Source organism: Macaca nemestrina, chromosome 5 (genome assembly GCF_043159975.1).
Source record: "Macaca nemestrina isolate mMacNem1 chromosome 5, mMacNem.hap1, whole genome shotgun sequence".
Lineage (NCBI taxonomy): Eukaryota > Metazoa > Chordata > Mammalia > Primates > Cercopithecidae > Macaca > Macaca nemestrina.
In genome coordinates this window covers 139,128,865-139,149,473 of record NC_092129.1, presented here as the reverse complement: position 1 = coordinate 139,149,473, position 20,609 = coordinate 139,128,865, and the positions used below count along the sequence as shown (strand labels likewise).

Sequence of the window (20,609 nt, the reverse complement as noted above, 5' to 3'; positions counted from 1 at the left end):
ATGTATATCCATATTGTAGTAGAAACTTTTTTGATTATTTAAAAAAATGTTTAGGGGCTGAGTTTTTCATCACAACCCTCTTTCCTCTCAGAACTAGTAACTGGTGCATGGGCTGTGGGGAGGGAGCTTCTGTGCCATGTCAGCCAAATCTGGGCTGTCTTCATGATTCAACTTGGTGATGTGATGCGACCTTGGGCCTGGGTTGAGTGGGCAGACTGACATTAGAATCTACACTGAGCACACCTTAAAGGGGTGTGTGTGTTTATTAATGTAGATGTACATATAAGGCTCATTTCTAACTTTGATTACTGACATGAGCAGTTGATTAGCCATAGTAAATATTAGATTCATAGTCTGGATATAATTTTTTTTAAAAAAAGCAAGACATCACCCCCCCCAAAAAAAAAAACTTAATGTCTTTCCTGAATAAAATTAATAAAATTTAAAACAATAAATAGTAAAAATAGGAAGTAGCAAACTACACAGAAAAAAAAAAAAGTGGCATTTTAAATAGCTCCCTCCCCTCAGCTAGAGGGGAAAATGGAAAACAAATGTGCTGCGGAAGAAGCCTGTGTTGTTTGAAGAAGGCCCTGGCAGCGGTGCTCAGTCTCTCCCTTTAGCCAGGCAGGAGGCCCAGTGTAGCCTTGAGGCAGAGGTGTGCCCAAGCTTTGATTGACTAGCTTTCCTTTGCCCTGTATTTAAGACTCACTCTCCTCCTCCTTCTGAGTCATGTCCTGTCTATTTAACACACCCTCAGGGCCCTTCTTTTTCTTCAACAAATGACTCTACCCTGCCATTGAAGTAGGCGCGTGTCTGTCATCTAATTAGATTTCAGGGGAATTGGGGGCTCGGGACTTGGGCTTTCCCTGGGAACTCTGCGCTGGCCCTCTGATGACCTTTCCTATTTGTTTGGCACATGTGATTTTGAGAAGCAGACAGTATCTGTCAGACGAATTGCTCCCCACTCCATGAACTCGGGAGCCATATATCTTAGGATAGTGTACTTTATCTTGCATTGCGTGGCAGTCAGCGTGCTGAAACGTGTTATCTCTGAAGATGATACCTTTGTACTTTGGTAGAAGTCCTCAAATTTTCTGGATGCGGGTCACATTTTAGTAAACTATGGAGTTGCAAGGTGAAGGATGATGTATTTTGAGCTGATTCTTCCCTTTTACTGTTTTCTTTGTTGTGTAAATCGATTCTCAGAGTGCCTCTTATTCAGGAATTTATGAAGCCAATCCCTTTACTTCCTTCTCACCACCATATTTTGAATGCCAACGACCTCTGGGTGAAGGAAACTTCATTTCTCACCTGGATTCAGCCTCTTAAATAGCTCTCTGAACTGACCTCATTCTAGCGTCTAGATCTTTGCATACACTGGTGCTACTCCTTTGCCTTCCTTTTTGTCCTTCACATCTCAGTTTAAATGTCACTTCCTTTAGGATCTCACCCCTGCCCCCTTGAGTGCCCTTCTTCTGTGCTTCTGTCTGATACTTATGCTGTGTCATAATTGCCTGTTTACTTGTCTGATTCTCATAAGACTAAGTGCCCTGAGAACAGAGACTATGTCTTATTCACTACTGTGTTTGTAGCATTTAGGACAGTGCTGGGCCGTAATAGGTGCCTTTTTTTTTTTTTTTTGAGACAGAGTCTCGCTCTGTTGCCCAGGCTGGAGTGCAGTGGCCAGATCTCCGCTCACTGCAAGTTCTGCCTCCCGGGTTCACGTCATTCTCCTGCTTCAGCCTCCCGTGTAGCTGGGACCACAGGCGCCCACCACACCCGGCTAATTTTTTTTTTGTATTTTTAGTAGAGACGGGGTTTCACCGTGTTAGCCAGGATGGTCTTGTTCTCCTGACCTCGTGATCTGCCTATCTCGGCCTCCCAAAGTGCTGGGATTACAGGCGTGAGCCACTGCGCCCGGCCATAGGTGCTTTATGATGTTATGGTGCATGTAGAATGAATAAAATGTGGTGAGCAGTCTCATCTCATGCCAATCTTATCTTCTATGGTGCTGTCAAAATTATTTTCCTATACAATAGTCTTCCTGGCTGGGCGTGGTGGCTCACGCCTGTAATCCCAGCACTTTGGGAGGCTGAGGTGGGTGGATCACAAGGTCAGGAGTTCAAGACCAGCCTGATGAACATGGTGAAACCCTGACTCTACTAAAAATACAAAAATTAGCCGGGCGTGGTGATGCACGACTGTAATCCCAGCTACTCAGCAGGCTGAGACAGGAGAATCGCTTGAACCCACGAGATGCAGGTTGCAGTGAGCCAAGATCTCATAATTGTACTCCAGCCTGGGTGACAGAGCGAGACTCCATTTCAAAAAAAAAAAAAAGTCTTCCCTTAGAAATGCCATGGGTTTTTCCTTACTTAAGTTAAAGCCCACACTGTCTAGCTTGGCATGCCAAAAGGCTCCTTATACTGGGGTCCAGACCCAGACCATTAGCCTGAGTTGCTGCCACTCCACCTCATCTGTCCTGTGCTTCATTGCTCCCAAATTTCTCACTGCTCCCGAACCTGTCATGGGCGTCCATTTACCTTCATCTTCTTTGCGTGTGTACTTCACTCAGTCCGTAATGCTCACCTCTGCCTCTAAAACTGCCCATCCCCTAAGACCCAGCTCCTTTGTCACCTCCAGTGAGAAGCCTCCCCTGCTTTTCTTTCCTCCTCTTGGCCCCCCACAGCATTTTCTTTGAACCTCTGTTTTGGCACTTACCATGTTGTTTGGTGAGGTCTCTGTTTACTTGTCTGTTTCTTTCACTGAGCTGATCTCCTGTAGACAGGGGACTTTGGAGAGCATGTGGTGGAAAGGAGTTTGTGGGAATGGTAATGAATAGTGTGAAAGAATCTGATTGTGGAGCTAGGCCGACCTGGTTTAAATCCTAATTCTGCCACTCACCACCTTTGCAACTTTAGGCAAGTTCCTTAACCAGTAGGATTCTTGGTCTCATCTTGGTCTCTAAAATGAGGTTGGCTGGGTGTAGTAGCTCACTCCTGAAATCCCAGCACTTTGGAAGGCTGAGGCAGGAGGATCACTTGAGGCCAAGAGTTTGAAGCCAGACTGACTGTGCAACATAATGAGATTCTGTCTCTACAAAAAACATACAAAACTTAGCTGGGTATGGTGGCTTGTGCCTGTGGTCCTAACCCTCAGGAGGAGACTGAGGTGCGAGGATCACTTGAACCCAGGAGTTTGAGGCTGCAGTGAGCTATGATTGTACCACTGCACTCTGGAATGGGTGACAGAGCCAGACCTAATCTCTAAAAAAACTAAAAACAAAACAAAATAAAATAAGGGTGATATCTTTTTTGCAGGAGTAATGAGTTCATAGCTTATATCATGGTGCCTGGCATATAAAGGACACTTGGGGCTGGGCACGGTGGCTCACGCCTGTCAATCCCAGCACTTTGGGAGGCCGAGGCAGGTGGATCACCTGAGGTCAGGAGTTCGAGACCAGCATGGCCAACATGGTGAAACCCCATCTCTACTAAAAATATAAAAATTAGCCGGGCGTGGTGGTAGGCGCCTGTAATCCCAGCTACTCGGGAGGCTGAGGCATGAGAATTGCTTGAACCCAGGAGGTGGAGGTTGCAGTGAGCCGAGATCGCGCCATTGCACTCCAACCTGGGGCACAAGAGCAAGACTTCATCTCAAAAAATAAATAAATAAATAAAGGACACTTGGTAAATATTTGTTGAATGAATAAATTTCCCATTTTGGAGCTCTGCAAACAGGAAAAGGCTTTGTTCTATTAAATCTAAAATAAGCCTTTTGATTTCTGCCTGGTAGCCAGGAGCATTTTGAGGTGGGAGTAAAACTGAGTCTCCTTTCTTGTGATAAAGCAGTAAAAAAGATGAGATTAGGAACATCATCAATGAGCAGTCTGTGCAAAGATTGTTGGTGTTTCTCCCCATCTCTTGTTTTTTTCTTTTTTTCCCCGAGACAGAGTCTTGCTCTGTCATCCAGGCTAGAGTGCAGTGGCGTGATCTCAGCTCACTGCATCTTCCACCTCCCGGGCTCAAGCAATTCTTCTGCCTCGGCCTCCTGAGTAGCTGGGATTACAGATGCCTGCCACTGTGCTTGACTAATTTTTTTGTATTTTTAGTGAAGATGGGGTTTTACCTTGTTGGCCAGGCTGGTCTTGAATTTCTTTTTTTTTTTTTTTGAGACGGAGTCTCGCTCTGTCGCCCAGGCTGGAGTGCAGTGGCGCGATCTCGGCTCACTGCAAGCTCCGCCTCCCGGGTTCACGCCATTCTCCTGCCTCAGCCTCCCGAGTAGCTGGGACTACAGGCGCCCACAACCGCGCCCGGCTAATTTTTTGTATTTTTAGTAGAGACGGGGTTTCACCGTGGTCTCGATCTCCTGACCTTGTGATCTGCCCGCCTCGGCCTCCCAAAGTGCTGGGATTACAGGCGTGAGCCACCGCGCCCGGCCCCTGGTCTTGAATTTCTGACCTCAGGTGATCCACACGCCTGGGCCTCCCAAAGTGCTGGGATTACAGGTGTGAGCCACCATGCCCAGCCTCCCCATCTCTTATTTTGTGATGACTCCTTTGATGATCGTGATATGCTGGCCTTCTCCAGTCCTGGCGAGGTTGGTGGTGGTGGATTCATAATGTAATTAAGACTGGGGATAGACAGAAAGCTGCTCACAGTGGATGACTGGGTGGAGAGTTTCAGTATCCATGTTTCCCAGTATTTTATGGACGGAAAAATGGGTGAAACTGATGGAACACATCCAGGCATTGAGGAAGCCAGACTTCTTGGCCCCACTTTTCTTAGGGCTTTGATGGTCTTCTTGTGCCACAGAACAGGCTTAACTTGGATGCTTCCCACAAATGGGGCTGATAGCTGCATCGTGATCCATTCTTTGCTTTTTTGTTTCTAGTGTAGTTGATGGGGGTAGTCCTTAGGGCCCCAATTCCTACCAAACACCAAATTAATTTCTTTCCAGAAGTTTCGATCTCTTAAGTGTATAATGCCAGGTGATACTCCAGTGCGAGTTTACAATCAGATAGGGAAGATACGTCTGAGTTCTCTGGATGGCAGCCTTGTCTGGTCCTTCAACCCTTGTCCCAGCTAGGGGCCTTTCTGTGCTCTCAAAGCACTCAACCACGCTGTACTGGAAGTGACTGTTAACCTGTCTCTCCCCCACTAGGAGCAAGATCTTCTGTCTCTGAAGCTTCTTAGGGGCGAGCTTTTTTACTGAAGGCCAAGCATTTAGGCACTATAGAGTAAGTGCTGAGCAATGTTGGTTACTGTGTGATTCAACCCAGTCCTTCCTCGGTGGGATTAAAGAAGATGGAATCTACCTGGCAAAACCTTTTGCACCCTTAGGAAGGAAGGTCCTGCATAAACAAAAGGTGATAGTGTTAGCAATAGCATTACTAATTATTTTCCAGGATTTCAGTCATGTGGTTAAATCATCTTCCAGGTGCTTGGCTTCAGCTGTCTCCCGTTTTGCCTTTTATGTTTTTTTGTTTGTTTGTTTGTTTTTGAGACAGTCTCACTGTGTCACCCAGGGTGGAGTGCAGTGGTGTGATCTTGGCTCACTGCAACCTCCGCCTCCTGGGTTCAAGCAACACTCAGCCTCCCGAGTATCTGGGACTACAGGTGTGTGCCACCACGCCCAGCTAACTTTTGTATTTTTAGTGGAGACAGGGTTTTGCCATTTTGGTCGGGCTTGTCTCGAACTCCTGACCTCAGGTGATCCGCCTGCCTTGGCCTCCCAAAGTACAAAGATTACAGGCGTGAACCACCATGCCCGGCCATCCTGTTTATGTTCTAATAACACATCCCTAAGCAATCAGGAATGGGTTAAAGGAGGAGGTGAAGTACACACTAGTAGCTTTCCAGTAGCTTTTTTTTTTTTTTTTGAGACGGAGTCTTGCTCTGTTGCCCAGTTGGGAGTGCAGTGGCGTGATCTCGACTCACTGCAACCTCCGCCTCCTGGGTTCAAGCAATTCTCCTGTCCCAGCCTCCCGAGTAGCTGGGACTATAGGCGCCTGCCACCACGCCTGTAGAGAGAAGGGAGAACAAGGGAGTTCTCTCTCTTGTCCCTGGGTGTGAGAATGTGCCTTGTATTGTGGCATATCTTTGCAGATGGCAACTTGGTGGGGAGTGATAAACTACATTTTATGTTAAGCAGAGAGGGGAATTAGTGAGCCAGGCAGACTGGATTGTGTTGGATATCTTAGGCTTGAAGGGGACTAAGTCTCCTTGACTGGCCTTGAGTACAAGGGTGGGACCTCTTCTTTGTTAGTTACTATCTTGTGCCAACTGCGTGCTAGGTGGCATTTAGAATTTATAAAGGACATGGCCCCTCTTTGTGAGAAGCTTCTGTGCTGTGGTGGGGAACTCAGCACCCATCCCTTGAGAGGAGGATCTGCCTACGGAGAAGCCATCCTACACCCCAAAACCCTGGACTTCTACTCAGCTAACCAATAGGAGAAAACTCTGCTTATCATTTTGGGTACCAAGCGGTGGGTGGCCTCTTTATACCTTCACAGGTAGCCCAAGTAGGGAATTGAATCTCAGAAGTCTTTGAGGGTCTTGATATTAGGGCAGAATTGTCCTGGTTTTCCTGTGGCTGCCTGGAAAAGAGAGCTTTCTAGGCTTTGCGCTGGCATTGGAGACGGGAACTGGGTTCTGTCCCACTTCTGCTTGTGGTCTTGGGCAAATCACTTGTCCTTTCTCACCCTTACAATGGGAGAGCTCCCTATTCTTTGTGCCTCACCGGACCATAAGCATCAAAGGAAATATCGTGGAACGGAAAGAGCTTCTGGAATGGTAAAGCACAGTGTAGATGCAGGGTTTTTGTCTGTTTGCCTAGGAACTGTTGGTTTTGCCATAAACATATATCCCTTGTATAAAATACTAACCATACAGAAAAATATACAAAATAAAAAGAAAGAAAATCCTCCCTTTCTTCTCCCATTGTTCCTGCCTAACTTGTTTCCCCAAAGATAGGGAACCATTGTTTGCCATTTATCTTGTACCCTTCTAATCTTTTTTTTTTTTGAGACGGAGTCTCGCTCTGTCGCCCAGGCTGGAGTGCAGTGGCCGGATCTCAGCTCACTGCAAGCTCCGCCTCCCGGGTTCCCGCCATTCTCCTGCCTCAGCCTCCCGAGTAGCTGGGACCACAGGTGCCGCCACCTCGCCCGGCTAATTTTTTGTGTTTTTAGTAGAGACGGGGTTTCGCCGTGTTAGCCAGGATGGTCTCGATCTCCTGACCTTGTGATCTGCCCGTCTCGGCCTCCCAAAGTGCTGGGATTACAGGCTTGAGCCACCGCGCCCGGCCTTTTTTTTTTTTTTTTGAGACGGAGTTTCGCTGTTGTCACCCAGGCTGGAGTGCAATGGTGTGATCTCGGCTCACTGCAACCTCCACCTCCCGGGTTCAAGCGATTCTCCTGCCTCAGCCTCCCGAGTAGCTGGGATTACAGGTGCCCACCACCACGTCCAGCTAATTTTTTGTATTTTTAGGTAGAGATGGGGTTTCACCATGTTGGCCAGGCTGGTGTTGAACTCCTGACCTCAGGTGATCTGCCTGCCTTGGCTTCCCAAAGTGCTGGGATTGCAGGCATGAGCCACTGCGCCTGGCCTCTAATAGTTGTTTTATACGTCTAGACATTCCTCACCAAAACTTAATACTAATGCATACTCTTCTTCAACTTTCTCTGTTCACTTAACATGTGACCCAGGAGTGGAATAGTCCCTGTTGGAGCCAGTGAGGATCCTGGTTACAGCCTCCTTCGCAGCTGAGTGGGTTCCTCTGGGGCTGGTTCCCTGGGAGGAATGGAGAAGCTTTACTAGAGGGTCTCGCCACAGCAGGCACCGTGGCTGTCTCTGAGGGACATTTTTTTATTCTGAGATGAAATTGGCAGGAGTGTCCTTGAGTGGGAATCAGGATGGATATAACAGTGATATGGGCATCGGCACTCCCATCTCACCTGTGTCTCTCCCCTTCACTCATTTCATTTTTGCTTGGGAAAAGAAAAAAATCATCTGATTTCTCAAATCCTATTTTAGTGTAGTGAGAGTCCCTGATTTCTGAAACCTTGAATTAGCCATGTCACTTGCTACTCTTTTAAAAGCACACCAGACCCAGTTGGTGTTTTTGTTTTCCTGTGGGTGAGGATTCCGAAGGTCACCTGTCAGTGGCTGTGCTCAGTCTAGGGCAGGGGTCAGGGCCTGTTGGAAGAGTTGTTGTCTTTTTTTTCTAGACAGTTGTCTTATCTTCATAGTCAGGCCTTGGCCTTTTTGAGCTCTTGGGCTGTAGTCAGAGCAACATGGGGAGCCCAGTGTGTAGGCAATTATTGGAAATGTTTCCTGTCTCCATGAATCTTGATCCTAGGCTTGAGAAAAGGCTGGGTCCACCTGTGTGGCCAGGGTGGTGACTCTTCCCTTTTTGCCCCGAGTCATCAGAGAGCCTGCAGGGCATCCTAGAACAGGAGAGAGGACCCCTCTCCTGTCTTTTCCCTGCCAATATCTTGCCCTCTGCTAAGCATCAGTGGGTGTGGATATATGTGTTGTAGTCCTGTCCTCCCGCCCCAGGGGACACATCTTGTGGGGTCTCTGGAATGTCACTGCTTTTGCCTCATTTGCCTTGCAGTCTGTGAGCTGGAGGTGTCACTTCCCCCAGGGTGGTCTGGAGGCTTCATGGAAGAGTTGTTTCTGCTGTTGATGGGAGAGCTTCTTGCATGTTGCTCGTGTTGCTCGTTCTGAGAGGAGAGAATAGTCCATGTTGCTCCTCTGGGGCTGGCTCCCTGGGAAGTGCCACCCCTGGCCAGGTGGCAGTATGCAGCCCGCGCTGTTGACTGGCCCAGCTGTAGGCCAGGCACACACTGCCCCATTGTACTGTGCTTTCCGACGCAGCCCTTGTCATAGCCTCTAATCCTTGGGCTGCTTCTCTCCCAGCCCCTCAGAGCCTGTGGGAGGTGGTGGGATGGACTCTGCTGGCACTGGTGCGGGATGGGTGGCAGCTGCAGCTGTGGGTGGCTTTGTTCTTACAGCCTAGCTTTCAGAGTCCTGGTGCAGCCTGGCAGCAGTGTTTGGGGAACAGGCGAGATAGAGGAGCAGAGCCCCTTCTCCAACAGCCGTCCTCTCTTTCTGTTGACCAACCAGAGAGGCTTGTTGCCTGAGGTCAGCAAGCTGGCCTCCCTGGTTGGCAGGGGGAGGACTTGGCTTCCACCTGGCATGGTTTCCGGATGGGAGAAAGCCCCTGAGGGTCTGGTGGTAAGTCTGCGGTGCTTCCCGTCAGGAGAGTGCAGTGTGCGGTGTGTCCCCTTGGGCATCCTGCAGCTTGCCATTCCTCTGCTTTCTCTCTGCAGCTCCGGAGTTGGGCTGCTCACAAACCAAGCTGTCTGTTTATATGGAGTGCCTGGAGGGCGTCTGCCATGAGTCTGTCGCTAACTGCACTAACCAGGAGAGCTGGCTGGTTGGGGAGAAGACACTAACCCTGTGAGTCTGACCTCGGCCAGCTAACCTGCCCTGGGGTGCCACCAGCAGGGCCTCTGTCCTCCATCCCTCCCCGCAGCCTGGCTGCTTCCGTCCTTAGCTTATATCGCACCATCTCCTCTGCTCTCTTGTTCTTACTACCGGGTCCCTCTATTTTCCCAGTCTCCCTCTGCTGTGGGTGGGGCTGTGCCCCCTTCACGGCCATCTGCCCATCACCAGCCTGCTGCTGGGCTCCACTGACCCCCCAACACCATCACCCTCCCCCAAGTCGGCAGCATGCTCTTCACTTCTCCATTTAAACAGAATCGGTTGGAGTTTCTGTTGAATCTGTGCTTTTAGCACCACAGAGTTTGAGAAGATCCCTGTTACCATGCTGCTGCTGCTTCTCACGCCTCAGAGACAGATGAACTAGAGTGGGAAGGGATTTTTCTTCTAGACCAGATCATTTCCTCCCTTTATCAAGAAGGGAAGGTTGGATAGTGTCCCTGTTACTCTCACCCTAGGATAAGAAGTTAGCATCAGCTGCAAGGTTCTCTTTAGGATTGGGGAGGTAGAGGAAAACCTTGGCCTGCTTCTGGGGAGTTCCCTGGGCAGAAGAGTGAAACTACTTAAACTGAATGCTGGGGCCCCGAACCGGGGACCCATGTGAGACATCACTCCCATTGGTGACCATTGCTCTGGGAGGTGGAGTTTGGTTCTCCCACCTCTTTTCACGTCTGGAGCTTCAGGTGGACTTTAGCCATGAAAAGCTGGGAAGGGCGCCTCAGTAGAGTGGGGGCAGGACCTGGCTTCGGACTCCACACTGGGCTCAGAAAAGGTCCTGGCCTCAGACTGGGAGATGGGTGAGTGCAGCCTGGTGTGGAGAAGCTCCCATGCAATCCCTTCTCCCTCCAGGCTTGGGAAGGAGAGGCGGGTCTGGAGATCATGAGAAAGTTGATTGCCTGTTGTTTCCTGGTGTTCCACACAGGTCACTCTAGATAGACTGTGGCTCTGGCTTCTGGAGGTGGTGCGGTGCTGGGGAGGCTGGACTGGGGAGCTTGGGACCTGAAGGCTGCCTAAGTGGATTCTGTTCCCCTTGGGCTGGGCGAGAGAAGACAGGAGCCTACCAGCATTGGGTGGGAGCTTGTAAATGGGAGAGGGTGTATTATGGGCCCGGAGCGAGGAGGGTAGCACTCCCGAGCAGGATGATGATTTCTCAGAGGTTGATACATTAAGAGACCAAAGTTGGTAGGGGATATCCATGTTGATGAGAAATATCCTTTTTTTTTTTTTTTTGAGACTGAGTTCTGCTCTTGTTGCCCAGGCTGGAGTGCAGTGGCGCGATCTCAGCTCACTGCAACCTCTGCCTCCTGGGTTCAAGCGATTCTGCTACCTCAGCCTCCCGAGTAGCTGGGATGATAGAAATGCACCACCATGACCAGCTCATTTTGTATTTTTAGTAGAGACGAGGTTCTCCATGTTGGTAAGGCTGGTCTCGAGCTCCCGACCTCAGGTGATCCACCCGCCTTGGCCTCCCAAAATGTTGGGATTACAAGCATGAGCCACTATGCCTGGCCCAGTGAGAAATATCTTGATGAAAATGCACTATATCCGATAAATGAATGTATGTACTATGCAGTATTAAGGATTTATAGTACTGATCAATATCCATGTGGAAATGAATTTTATTGTATGATTAATAGTGAATGTATGATAGTTGATTAATGAATAAACAATACCTGCTTATATGCATGTGGATTGAGCTCGTAATGTATTATTATATATGAGTGTACTATGTACAAATAAACATTTATAGTACTATATATTATTCATGGGGACTAGCAGTAATGCAGAGATGTTTAGGGACCCCAAATGGGGAGTTGACAAACTGGAGGCTTTCTTGACTTGGCTCTGACCAGGAAAGCAAAAGGACCTGGAGTTGAGGCCTGGTTGAGGGCCAGTCCTTCACTTTGGCCTTTCTTAGGAGAGGGCATGGGGTCTAATGTCAAATGCAGGCTATGACCTTGGGGATTTCTTGCCCTCCTTTTTTGCAGGGAGGGGTTGGTTTGCCTGGCTCTTTAGCCCCTCTTTCTGTGAAGTGTTTTTCTGGATGTGAGGCTGGGTGGATAGACTTGGAAGTGTTTGCTCAGGTGGGAGCCAGGTGAGCTCTCACAGGTCACCAGCACTGTTCTGAGTCCTCAGGATTGCTTTGGGGCAGAATAATTCCCACTCTTTTTGGCTTTCAAAACCCTGTCAATCTGGTTTAGAGTAGGCCGGGGGCCAGTTCAGGGCTACAGGCAACTTGTCCCGAGAGGGTGAGGTTGTACTTGCCCAGAGGGGTGGCGGGCATGGCTGTTGGAGGGGCAGCAGGGCTGGTCTGGGCACAGACTGACATCTTCTAGCCTTGTCTTCAGCCCAGAGCAGAACCTCTGCCCAGGCCCCACCCCATGAGCTGTTGGCTGCCTGCCTGCCACGCGCCCGGGATTGCTGAAGGCTTTGCTCATGTATCTCAGGAACAGCTGCATGCCGGAAACTGGGGGCTGGTGGCAAGCAGGAGGGGTACCCCGGAGACGACGTGGGAGAGGCCGAACCCAGCTTTGGTGGGGTCAGCCCACTGCTCTGGGGGATTGCTCTGCTGTTCACGGGGAGTCAGAGGGAGAATGGCTGTATTAACGGTGCAGGGAGTGGGGATCTTCATGAGCAGTCCCCAGGACCAAGGCCAGGTCACCTGGTTCCAGGGCTGACCCTTGCAGGGTGGCCATTTGTGTTCCTTGGATATCAGTTGGGGCAGAGACTGGATTTCAGAGGCTTGAGAAGTGGCCAGACTTGTGTGGCGGGAGTGTAGCTGACCCCCACTGGGGCACAGCTTCCCATAGGCTTGCAGAGTTCAGAGACTCCACATCCAGCACTTACAGCTCAGGACAGCTCCTGAGAGGGAGGCCCCAGTCCCTGTGTGATCAGACAGTTGTGTTTTAGTGGTTGATGAGCGGCTTTAGGAAGGGCTTGTATTTATTGTTATTTATTTATACCCTGCTGGATTCCAAGGGAATTAAGGTGGCATACAACACAGCTGGCGTATTCTGAAACAGGGCTGGGTGTTCCTTTCATTTTAAAACAGTAGTGATTACTAACTTCCATTTGACTTTGCTTGGTTGAATTATGAAGAAGAGCTTAGATGATTTTCATGGTAATGTGTGGGCCCTCCCTGATTCAGAAGCTTGTGTTCGTTGACTCCTCAAGGTCTCTCACTTGCTTGATTCATTGACAGCTGAGAGCAGAAAGGCTTCGCAGTAGGTTCAGAAATGATCTGAACCTGGATAAACTCTTGGGGCCACAATTACCTAAAGCAGGTATTGGTGATGTGGAGAGTAGGAAGGTAGTGGCTCTCTGGGGCAGGGCAGCTGCTCCAGGATCGGGAGAGTTGTGGAGTGAGGTAGTACAGAACGTGGGGAGCTGGAGGAGATGTTTGTTGGGGAAGGCTGAAGTTGGAAAAGCCAAAGAACCATATCCACTCTGGACTCCTGTCTCCCTCTCCTGGGCTGGTGTTGAAGAGATGGCCTCAGCCTCAGCTGGGAGAAGGCTGGATTCTTGAACTTCCTTTCCTCTTCTGCATCTCTGACTTTGCCTGAGCCTTAGGCATAACCCCGGAAAGGATGGCAGAAGGGAAGTGGGATGGCATCTTTGGCTCTTAAGCTGGAAACTTTTTGCTGTTGCTCCTGTGGGTGCTTGCTGGGAACAGTAAGATAGTATATTGGGGAGCAGCAGGATTCTGAAGAGATTCCTCTCTCATACCACTCTGTCTCTAGCAACAGCAATCTTCCACCACAGTGGAAGCCCCTGATCAAATATGCGTACCCACAAAAGGGAGCAGGTGTAAGTTCCATCTCCTGGTTAAAGAGTGATGCTTGGCAGATTTTTTGTTGTTTTATTAAAGGACACTGCTCAGCCAGCTTCTGGTGCAGATCACGCCTTATATCTATCTCTGTCTACACTCTGCTCAGCTGTTCAGAGGGTTCACAGTGCAGCTCTGCTGTGCGTGCTGAGTCCCATTTCTAATGAAAGTAGACTTTGTTCTCTGAAGGCAGCTAATCGTGCCCCATGGGCTGTAATCAGGGAGAAGGTATTTAATACAGGGCAGGCGGCAACAGGCGGCCTGCACCGACTGGCAAATTGCAACATGGCAATTAGAAAGCTATCACCCCTCTCTCCACCCCAGCAGATAGGAAGTAGAGTCCATCCTTTGAATTGATTTTTGACTAAGCGAAGAATGAATGTTATGCAGAGCATGGCAGAAGCTGGGGTTGGATGGGGTAGGATGAGGCAGGGGCAGGGAGGGTTGAGGAGAGCCCCTTTTCCTTCTTTCTTCACCTTCATGGGATGGGAAAGGGTTGCTGCTACTCTGGGTGTCTCCCTCAACACTGCCTGCAGGTTCAGCCTGAGGAGCCCCAGGCCATGCTGGGTCAGCGAGAGGTTTTAACCTAGGCCTCAACCTTTCTCCCAGGGCATAGCTGTTCTTACAGAACAGACCCAGTACGTTACGTTATCTGGTAGTCCCACATCCTGAGTTGTCTGCCCTTAGTTCCTCAAGGCTTAGGTTTAGTTTGGCGTGGGGGTGGGAGTGGGATTCTTCCTCGTTAATTTCCTTTTTTTTTTTTTTTTTTTTGAGATGGAGTCTCTGTTGCCCAGGCTGGAGTGCATTGGTGTGATCTGGGCTCACTGCAGTCTCCACCTCCTGGGTTCAATTTTTGTGGAGACAGGATTTCACCATGTTGGCCAGGCAGGTCTCGAACTCCTGATGACCTCAAGTGATCCGCCTGCCTTGGCCTCCTAAAGTGCTGGGATTACGGGCGTGAGCCACCATGTGCGGCCAGCCCTGTTGATTTCCTGATCTTCCTCCAGAAGACCATTTTCTGGGAGGTGTCCTGGAGCCAGCTCAGCCTCCAGAGGCCAGGAGGCCCCAGAGGCTGTCCTTGGCTGCCGCTCGCTTATCATGGGCCATGGCCCATTCTGAGTTGTCCAGCTGCTCTCCTTTGGGACCTTTTCTTCCCCACATGGGACTGGGAGTCCTCCTTGGGCTGAAACACTCCAAGGCAACTTGGGAAACCTTTGGGTGAAGGAGATGTGGCCAGGGGAGGCTGCACCTGGTAGCTGAGTCTTCCTGGAGGGACCACTCTGATGCCATCTGCCTCACCCCTTTACCTTCTCCCAGCTTGCAGGCCGAGTGTCCCAATACTTCTCTCTTTGTTGTCCACTGCACCTTGCATTGCTGTCCTCCTTGGGTCTGTCCAGCCTTCCCTGCACACCTTCCTTGCCTCCAGTCAAGGACTGTGGGCTGCCAGGCCTATTGTATTCCTGTTCATTGCTGAAACTGTGGGCTCCTCACGGGCTGGATCTGGGACACTCAGCAGATTTCAGAAGTTGGAGCTAGGGCCTGGGTGTTGGGCACATCCTGTGTTTATGGACACAGGGCAGGAAGTGGTTGGTACACATCTCCCTCGCAGCCTGGTGTTGAGGAACACTATGAGCCCCCTGGTGGATTGTCTTCCCAGTGGGCATTGCCTTCTGCTTCCTTAGTTGGGAGTGGTTTCCCATCCCTGTAACTCTGACGTATGTGGAAAGAGTAGGCTGTGGCGGAGAGAATAACCTCCCATCACCACCACCCCCATCCCCAGAGTCTGTGTCTGCATTTACTGCCCATCCCACAGCCAGCCACCTTCTCAGGGTACTCCTCGCCTAGCAAGCCAGATCGCCTCTGGCCATGGAATCCCTGGGGATAAATACGTACTGTAGGGCCAGGGAGTGGGGCTTGAGGTCAGGGTGAGGCAGAAGGAGCTAGAGGATGTGTGGCAACTAGAGCCCGGGCTGCAGGGCATGGAGTGAAGCAACCCTCCCTACAGGATTGCCGGACACCTGAGCATGTTCGTGTCCTCCCTGCCTGCCTGCTGTTCATGTAGGTGTCTCGGTACCAAGAGGACAGCATGAGCCTTGCCAGGAGTAGGGACAAGGAAGTACAGAGGCGGTTGGGAATAGAGGAGAGGCACACAAAGGGGCCTGCAGAGAGAAAGGGCTTCCTCAGATGACTGGGGAGCATGTGGGGGAAGGGAGCTGGGACCTGGACCTTCTGTAGAGAAGGGGAAAGGCAGAGACCAATTCTCTGAGCTGCACCTTGGTTTTGTAGAAGCTCTTGACTGCTGTCATCTCTCACTCTTCCATCTCTGGCCCTACCCTGTTTTCCAGCTCATGCACCCCACACATTTACCCTCTGAGTATCAGAACCCACATACCCAGGTGGGTTTGGGACTTTCTAGGCCTCTCCCTCAGACCATAGGAGCACCCACCCTGCGCCCCTCTGGAGGGGCAGCCCCAAGGAGCCTGTTGGGGTGACTTGTTTGCTCCCCACACCCTGGGAATGTGCCGTCCTTTCAGGCCCGCCCACCCAGATTCCTGTGCAGGGAGTCAGCCGACACAGCATGCTGCATGTGCCCTGTGGGGACACGTTCTGCCTCCTGTCAGGGGGAGGAGGCTGGCGGCCCGTGCCTGTGCTGCCGCACCCCAGCTCCCCACAGAACCCCAAGCCAAGGCCCAGGCTGTCCAGACAGAGGAGGTAGACCACTCCTGCTTCCCCACCCTCCCTACCCCCTCACCATTCTTCCTGCCCCAGGCCCTGTTGGAATGTGACAGGAGTCATGGCCAGGGCATGTCCCGACAGTGGGAACACATGCTAAAGCCCGCAAGGCTTCCCTCAGCCTCCAGCTCTGTTTAGGTTGATGGGGGTGGGAGGAGATTGTTTTTTCTGCCCAGAAGGCCACCTGAGGTTACTGCCTGATCACTGGTGGCTGCTGCCCCCATGCTGCAACCCAGCTAATTACAGGTGGGGGCCAGGGAGGGGTGTGGGCCCATCTTTGAACCTCAGGAGGTGGGAGGGGCTCTCATAGGACACTCAGTCCGGCCACCTCTGTGTAGATAAGGAACTGGGTTATCCAGTGAGGAAGGGCGTTACACAGGGCCCTGTGGTGTCAGTGCTGAGCCTGGAGCCCAGGTGTCTCCAACTCCCCAGACTGGAGTTTTCTTCGTATTTCTCAGCCTTGGCACTCTGGGTATTTTCTGTTGGGAATTATTTGTGGTGGGAGTTGTCCTATGGTTGTGGGATGACCAAAGCATCCCCACCTTCTACCCACTAGATGCCAGTAGCACTCCTTCCCTCCAGGTTTCGACAATCAAAAATGTCTCCTGACACTTGCCAGACGTCCCTGGGGAAGGAGAGTGGGCGCCAGACGTCCCTGGGGAAGGAGAGTGGGCAGAATTGCCTGGTTGAGAGCTACTGCTCTGTGTTGCTCCCTTTTCAGATTTCTTCTCCTAGCCCTACGCCGCCTCATTGCAAAGGCCGGTGACCATCATCATTATACACCAAATAGCCTTGGGCCTCCTTCTGGAAATGCTAGGTGCTCTCTTTCCATCATTTTCTCTATCTTCTTGGATCTTTGTGAGGCTTTTTTCCTGGTGTTCTCATTTGTAACCCATGTTCCCCAAATCTCTTAGTTGTTTCCAAACTCTGAGAGGCCTGGGAGATGAGGAAGACAGATGTGGAGTAGGGATAGGACGGAACCGGACCTATTCAAGAATTGGGCAATGTGCTGAGACCATAAACACACACAGACACACGTATCTCATCTGGGACTGTGACATTACTGTCACGGAGAAAGGCAGGAACCCAGTGCTTCCAGTCATCTGCCTCCAGCTGCTTTCCCCTCAGGCCCCCTATTTCATGGCCTTCCTGCCATGGTTCTCCCTGGGGGGCCTTCCCGGTCCCAGACCGGGCAGGCAGGCCTGTAGCACTGACAGACAGGCGGCTGACACCTGGTTTCCACTTTCTTCCCTTCTCTGGTTTCAGGAGCTGTTGGCTAAAGGAAGTGGAGGGGCCGTGGGATGCGGAGAGCCGAGGGCTAACTCTCGGACAGCGGAACGGAGAGAGCTGCCGACAAACAGACGGTATGTCCCTGATGAGGCCTGTGCCCTCAGCCTGGCTCTCTTCTGGGGAAGGGCAGGTGAGGGGGCAGCCAAATGTTCTCTCTCGGTGGGGCCTGGTGAAAAGAGTGGTGGAGGCCACAGGGGTTTGGCCATCAGTGGCCGAGGCCAGAGAGCTCTCTCAGGCTTTGAGATTCCCACTGAGGATCCTGGATTGGATCCCCAAACTCACATTTTTTGGTTATTATTTTTTTTAAAACTAACATTTATTCAACATTTCCTAAGTGCTTTACATCATCTTCACAACAGCCCTATGAAGTTGGTGCTATTCTTAGCTGGGCACAGTAGCTCACACCTATAATCCCAGCACTTTGGAAGGCCAAGACAGAAGGATTGCTTGAGCTTGGGAGTTTGAGCCTGGGCAATAAAGTGAAACCCCGTGTAGAAGGAATAGCCAAGCATGTGCAGTGGCACGTGCTTGTGGTCCGAGTTACACAGAAGGCTGAGGCAGGAGGATTACTTGAGCCCAGGAGGTTGAGGCTGCTGTGAGCCAAGAGTGCACCACTGCACTCCAGCCTGGGCGACAGAGCAAGACCCTGTCTCAAAAAAGAAAAGAAAAAAAAAGAAATTGGTGCTGTTTTACCACTAATTTAGAGTTGAGAAAACTAATGCATAGAGAGTTTTATCTTCTGAGGCCTTCAGAGGAGAGTGGAAAGGAGGGTGGTGGGCTGCTTTGAAGGCTCCCTGCCCCACTCTTAAAACCTAGGTGTCCAGGCCCTAGGCCCTGCTTTTCCCACCCACCTGTTCCCCATTGGACCCATGCCCCACCCTCTGGCACTCCTTTGACCTATGGGGACTGACACACCTGAGGTGTGCCCTTCTAATGACTCCAGTAATGGCCCAGGCTTATCAGCCTATGTGGTGGCCTCAACATATGTCTCCTTTCACCATCTTTGTTTTTTCTCAGTCCAGAGTCCTTCTGGCCACATTTCTGAGCCTCCCTCCTCCTCCTCCTCAGCAGGTGGAGGAGCCGTCACCTCCCAGAATGACCAGTGCCACCCCCGCCCCTGCTAAGAAACCCTACCGTAAGGCACCACCAGAGCATCGGGAGCTGCGATTGGAAATTCCTGGATCCCGGCTTGAGCAGGAGGTCAGCAAGACTGGTACCCCAGCCTGACCGGCAGAGGCAAGGCCCCTGAGGCTGGGTGTCTGGCTGACTTCTGCCTGAGCTTCTGGTCCTGAGTTGGGGTGAGAGTGGGCCTTGCTGTTGGAGGCCTGAGGTCTCCTAGCCGCAGCAGTGCAGGTGGGGGCAATGTAGGCTCAAGGGGGACTGTCAGTGAGTATACATCCAAATGTCAGGGAACCCCTGAGTCTTTGTAGCTTAGCATAAATGATCCCATATGATATTCTCCCTGCAAGAGGCAGCCCAGTAGACTGAGGGGTACCTAACCTGCTGGTGGATGGGACTCTGGTCCTCCATAGTGGAATAGAGCCATTCAACCTGTGGCCCCTTTGAGGCATATCAGGAGGCAGTGCTATAGCCACTTCCCACCAGCACAGCTGCTCTTCATTGTCCCCAGGAAGTCCGGCCCTTCCTCCAGCTTTGCTTTGTTTGGCTAACATTTGTTGAATACGTACTCCCTGCCAGGAACTGTTAGGTCTGGACTCTGCTCTTCAGGGGCCTCTAGTCAGCTGCAAAACATGGGCTCTCCTCCCCCATTAACCTCACTCACAGGCGGAAATGAAGGCCACAGTGGTTTACTGCCCTTGCAGCCATGTCTCCACCTGGTCGCAGTGCATGGAGCACATTTAAAGAACTTGAGATGCAGCACATGCTGAGCATCAGGCATACTGTAACCTGCTTTGGTCAGATTCAAGGTAGAAAAGCCATGACTTGCTCATTTCAGTTCAGGGAACATTAAATTAAGATGCCAGCTATTATGCTAGGTGCTACCCAGTGAGCATTACGTCAGTTTTATAAGTGAGGGAACTAAGGCTCTGTGAGGTGAAGGCTGTATAATCAGTATGCGAGAATAGGGTCAAATCCTGTTGTCAGAGTCAATGGACAAAGGAGGCCACCTACCTCCATTTTCTGCCTGAGACTGCACTTCTGAAGCAGTCAGCTCTATGTAGAATAGGCCCCTTGACGTTTCCCTCTTGCAATAGCGTGGGCCTGCTCTACTTTGTGGTTGGCTGAACTTGACTTTTGAGCCATGACTGCCATAGAGGTTTGGGGAAGATGGGGCAGGAGGTTAAGAGCCAAACAAGACACTTCTTCCCCTTAGTCAGGATTAGCCCTCTTCTCCCATGCACTTGTTCCTCCTGAGCCTCTGCAAGGGCCTGATTCTGCCTTTGTCTTTGTCCCAAGGCTGAGGGCTTTGTCAGAGCTCAGAACTCTTGTGTATAGTTCAGCCTGACTTTTCTGGAAGGTCTCTGCCATACGTGTGTGGAGACAGGGCCCACCAAGAGCCGAGTGAACAGCTGAGAGGCTGTCTCTGCCCCTGGGGAGAGGTAGCTTGGGTGCCAGGACTTACTTGAAAATGACTTTAGGATTAAGGTTGAAGGTTGGAAGAGGTTGTTGAATCTTCTGGTTGGCATGGGAGCAGGTAATCGAGGCTTGTCCCAGCATTACTGAATTGCTTCCATCTGTTGAGAGCCCTATAGCCCTCTTCTGCTGTGAGAGTCTCTGGGCGTCACACCTGAGCCTTTTCGTGACTATTTGGAGGGTGAGCCAACCAGGGGGCCAGTGGTCCAGAGCTGAGCCTCAAGCTTCTCTTTTTTGCCTAGGAACCCCTGACTGACGCAGAAAGGATGAAGTGAGTATCTGCTGCCTGAGATGCTGCCTGAGATACTGCCCTGCCTCAACTCTGTCCTTCTTAGCTGCAGGCTAGGCTATTGGTACAGTTGGACTTTCCCGTGGATTAGGTGGAAGTAAAGGTTGGGATGGGTTGTTTTAGGGACTCTGGGAGGAGTTTTGATGTTGTGGATATTTTTTCTGGCAAATGGGATTTTATTGTTCCATGGGCTTCGAGAGAGCATAGAATCAGGAGGTGAATGGCACTGAGGGCCCTGCTGTTCTTGCTAAGGAGCCCTTCCCCAGCTCCTGGTTCCTGTACCAGCTGCCACCCTTGCAGCCCTTTCTTAGCCACATGAGGCCTCCGGAGAGGAGGGCAGTGCTGGGCTGGATTTCCAAGAGATGAATAA

General features: G+C 50.9%; 1 protein-coding gene across 22 annotated transcripts in view; it reads left to right on the top strand.

The window, feature by feature from the left end:
- LOC105489569 (tight junction associated protein 1) overlaps nucleotides 1-20,609 on the top strand; it is a 29,163-nt gene that overhangs the window by 3,490 nt on the left and 5,064 nt on the right. For 4 of the 22 annotated variants that reach the window (XM_024795282.2, XM_071097005.1, XM_071097002.1 and 1 more), the window contains 3 exons: nucleotides 17,332-17,429; nucleotides 18,424-18,555; nucleotides 20,193-20,221. In XM_024795282.2, coding sequence (XP_024651050.1) covers nucleotides 18,451-18,555; nucleotides 20,193-20,221 — 134 coding nt within the window. In that variant the 5' untranslated portion in view covers nucleotides 17,332-17,429; nucleotides 18,424-18,450. Of the gene's footprint in view, nucleotides 1-9,016; nucleotides 9,240-9,334; nucleotides 9,465-17,331; nucleotides 17,430-18,372; nucleotides 18,592-20,192; nucleotides 20,222-20,609 lie in introns of those variants that run through there. The other 18 variants (XM_011754457.3, XM_024795284.2, XM_071097006.1 and 15 more) reach the window with 10 other exon arrangements.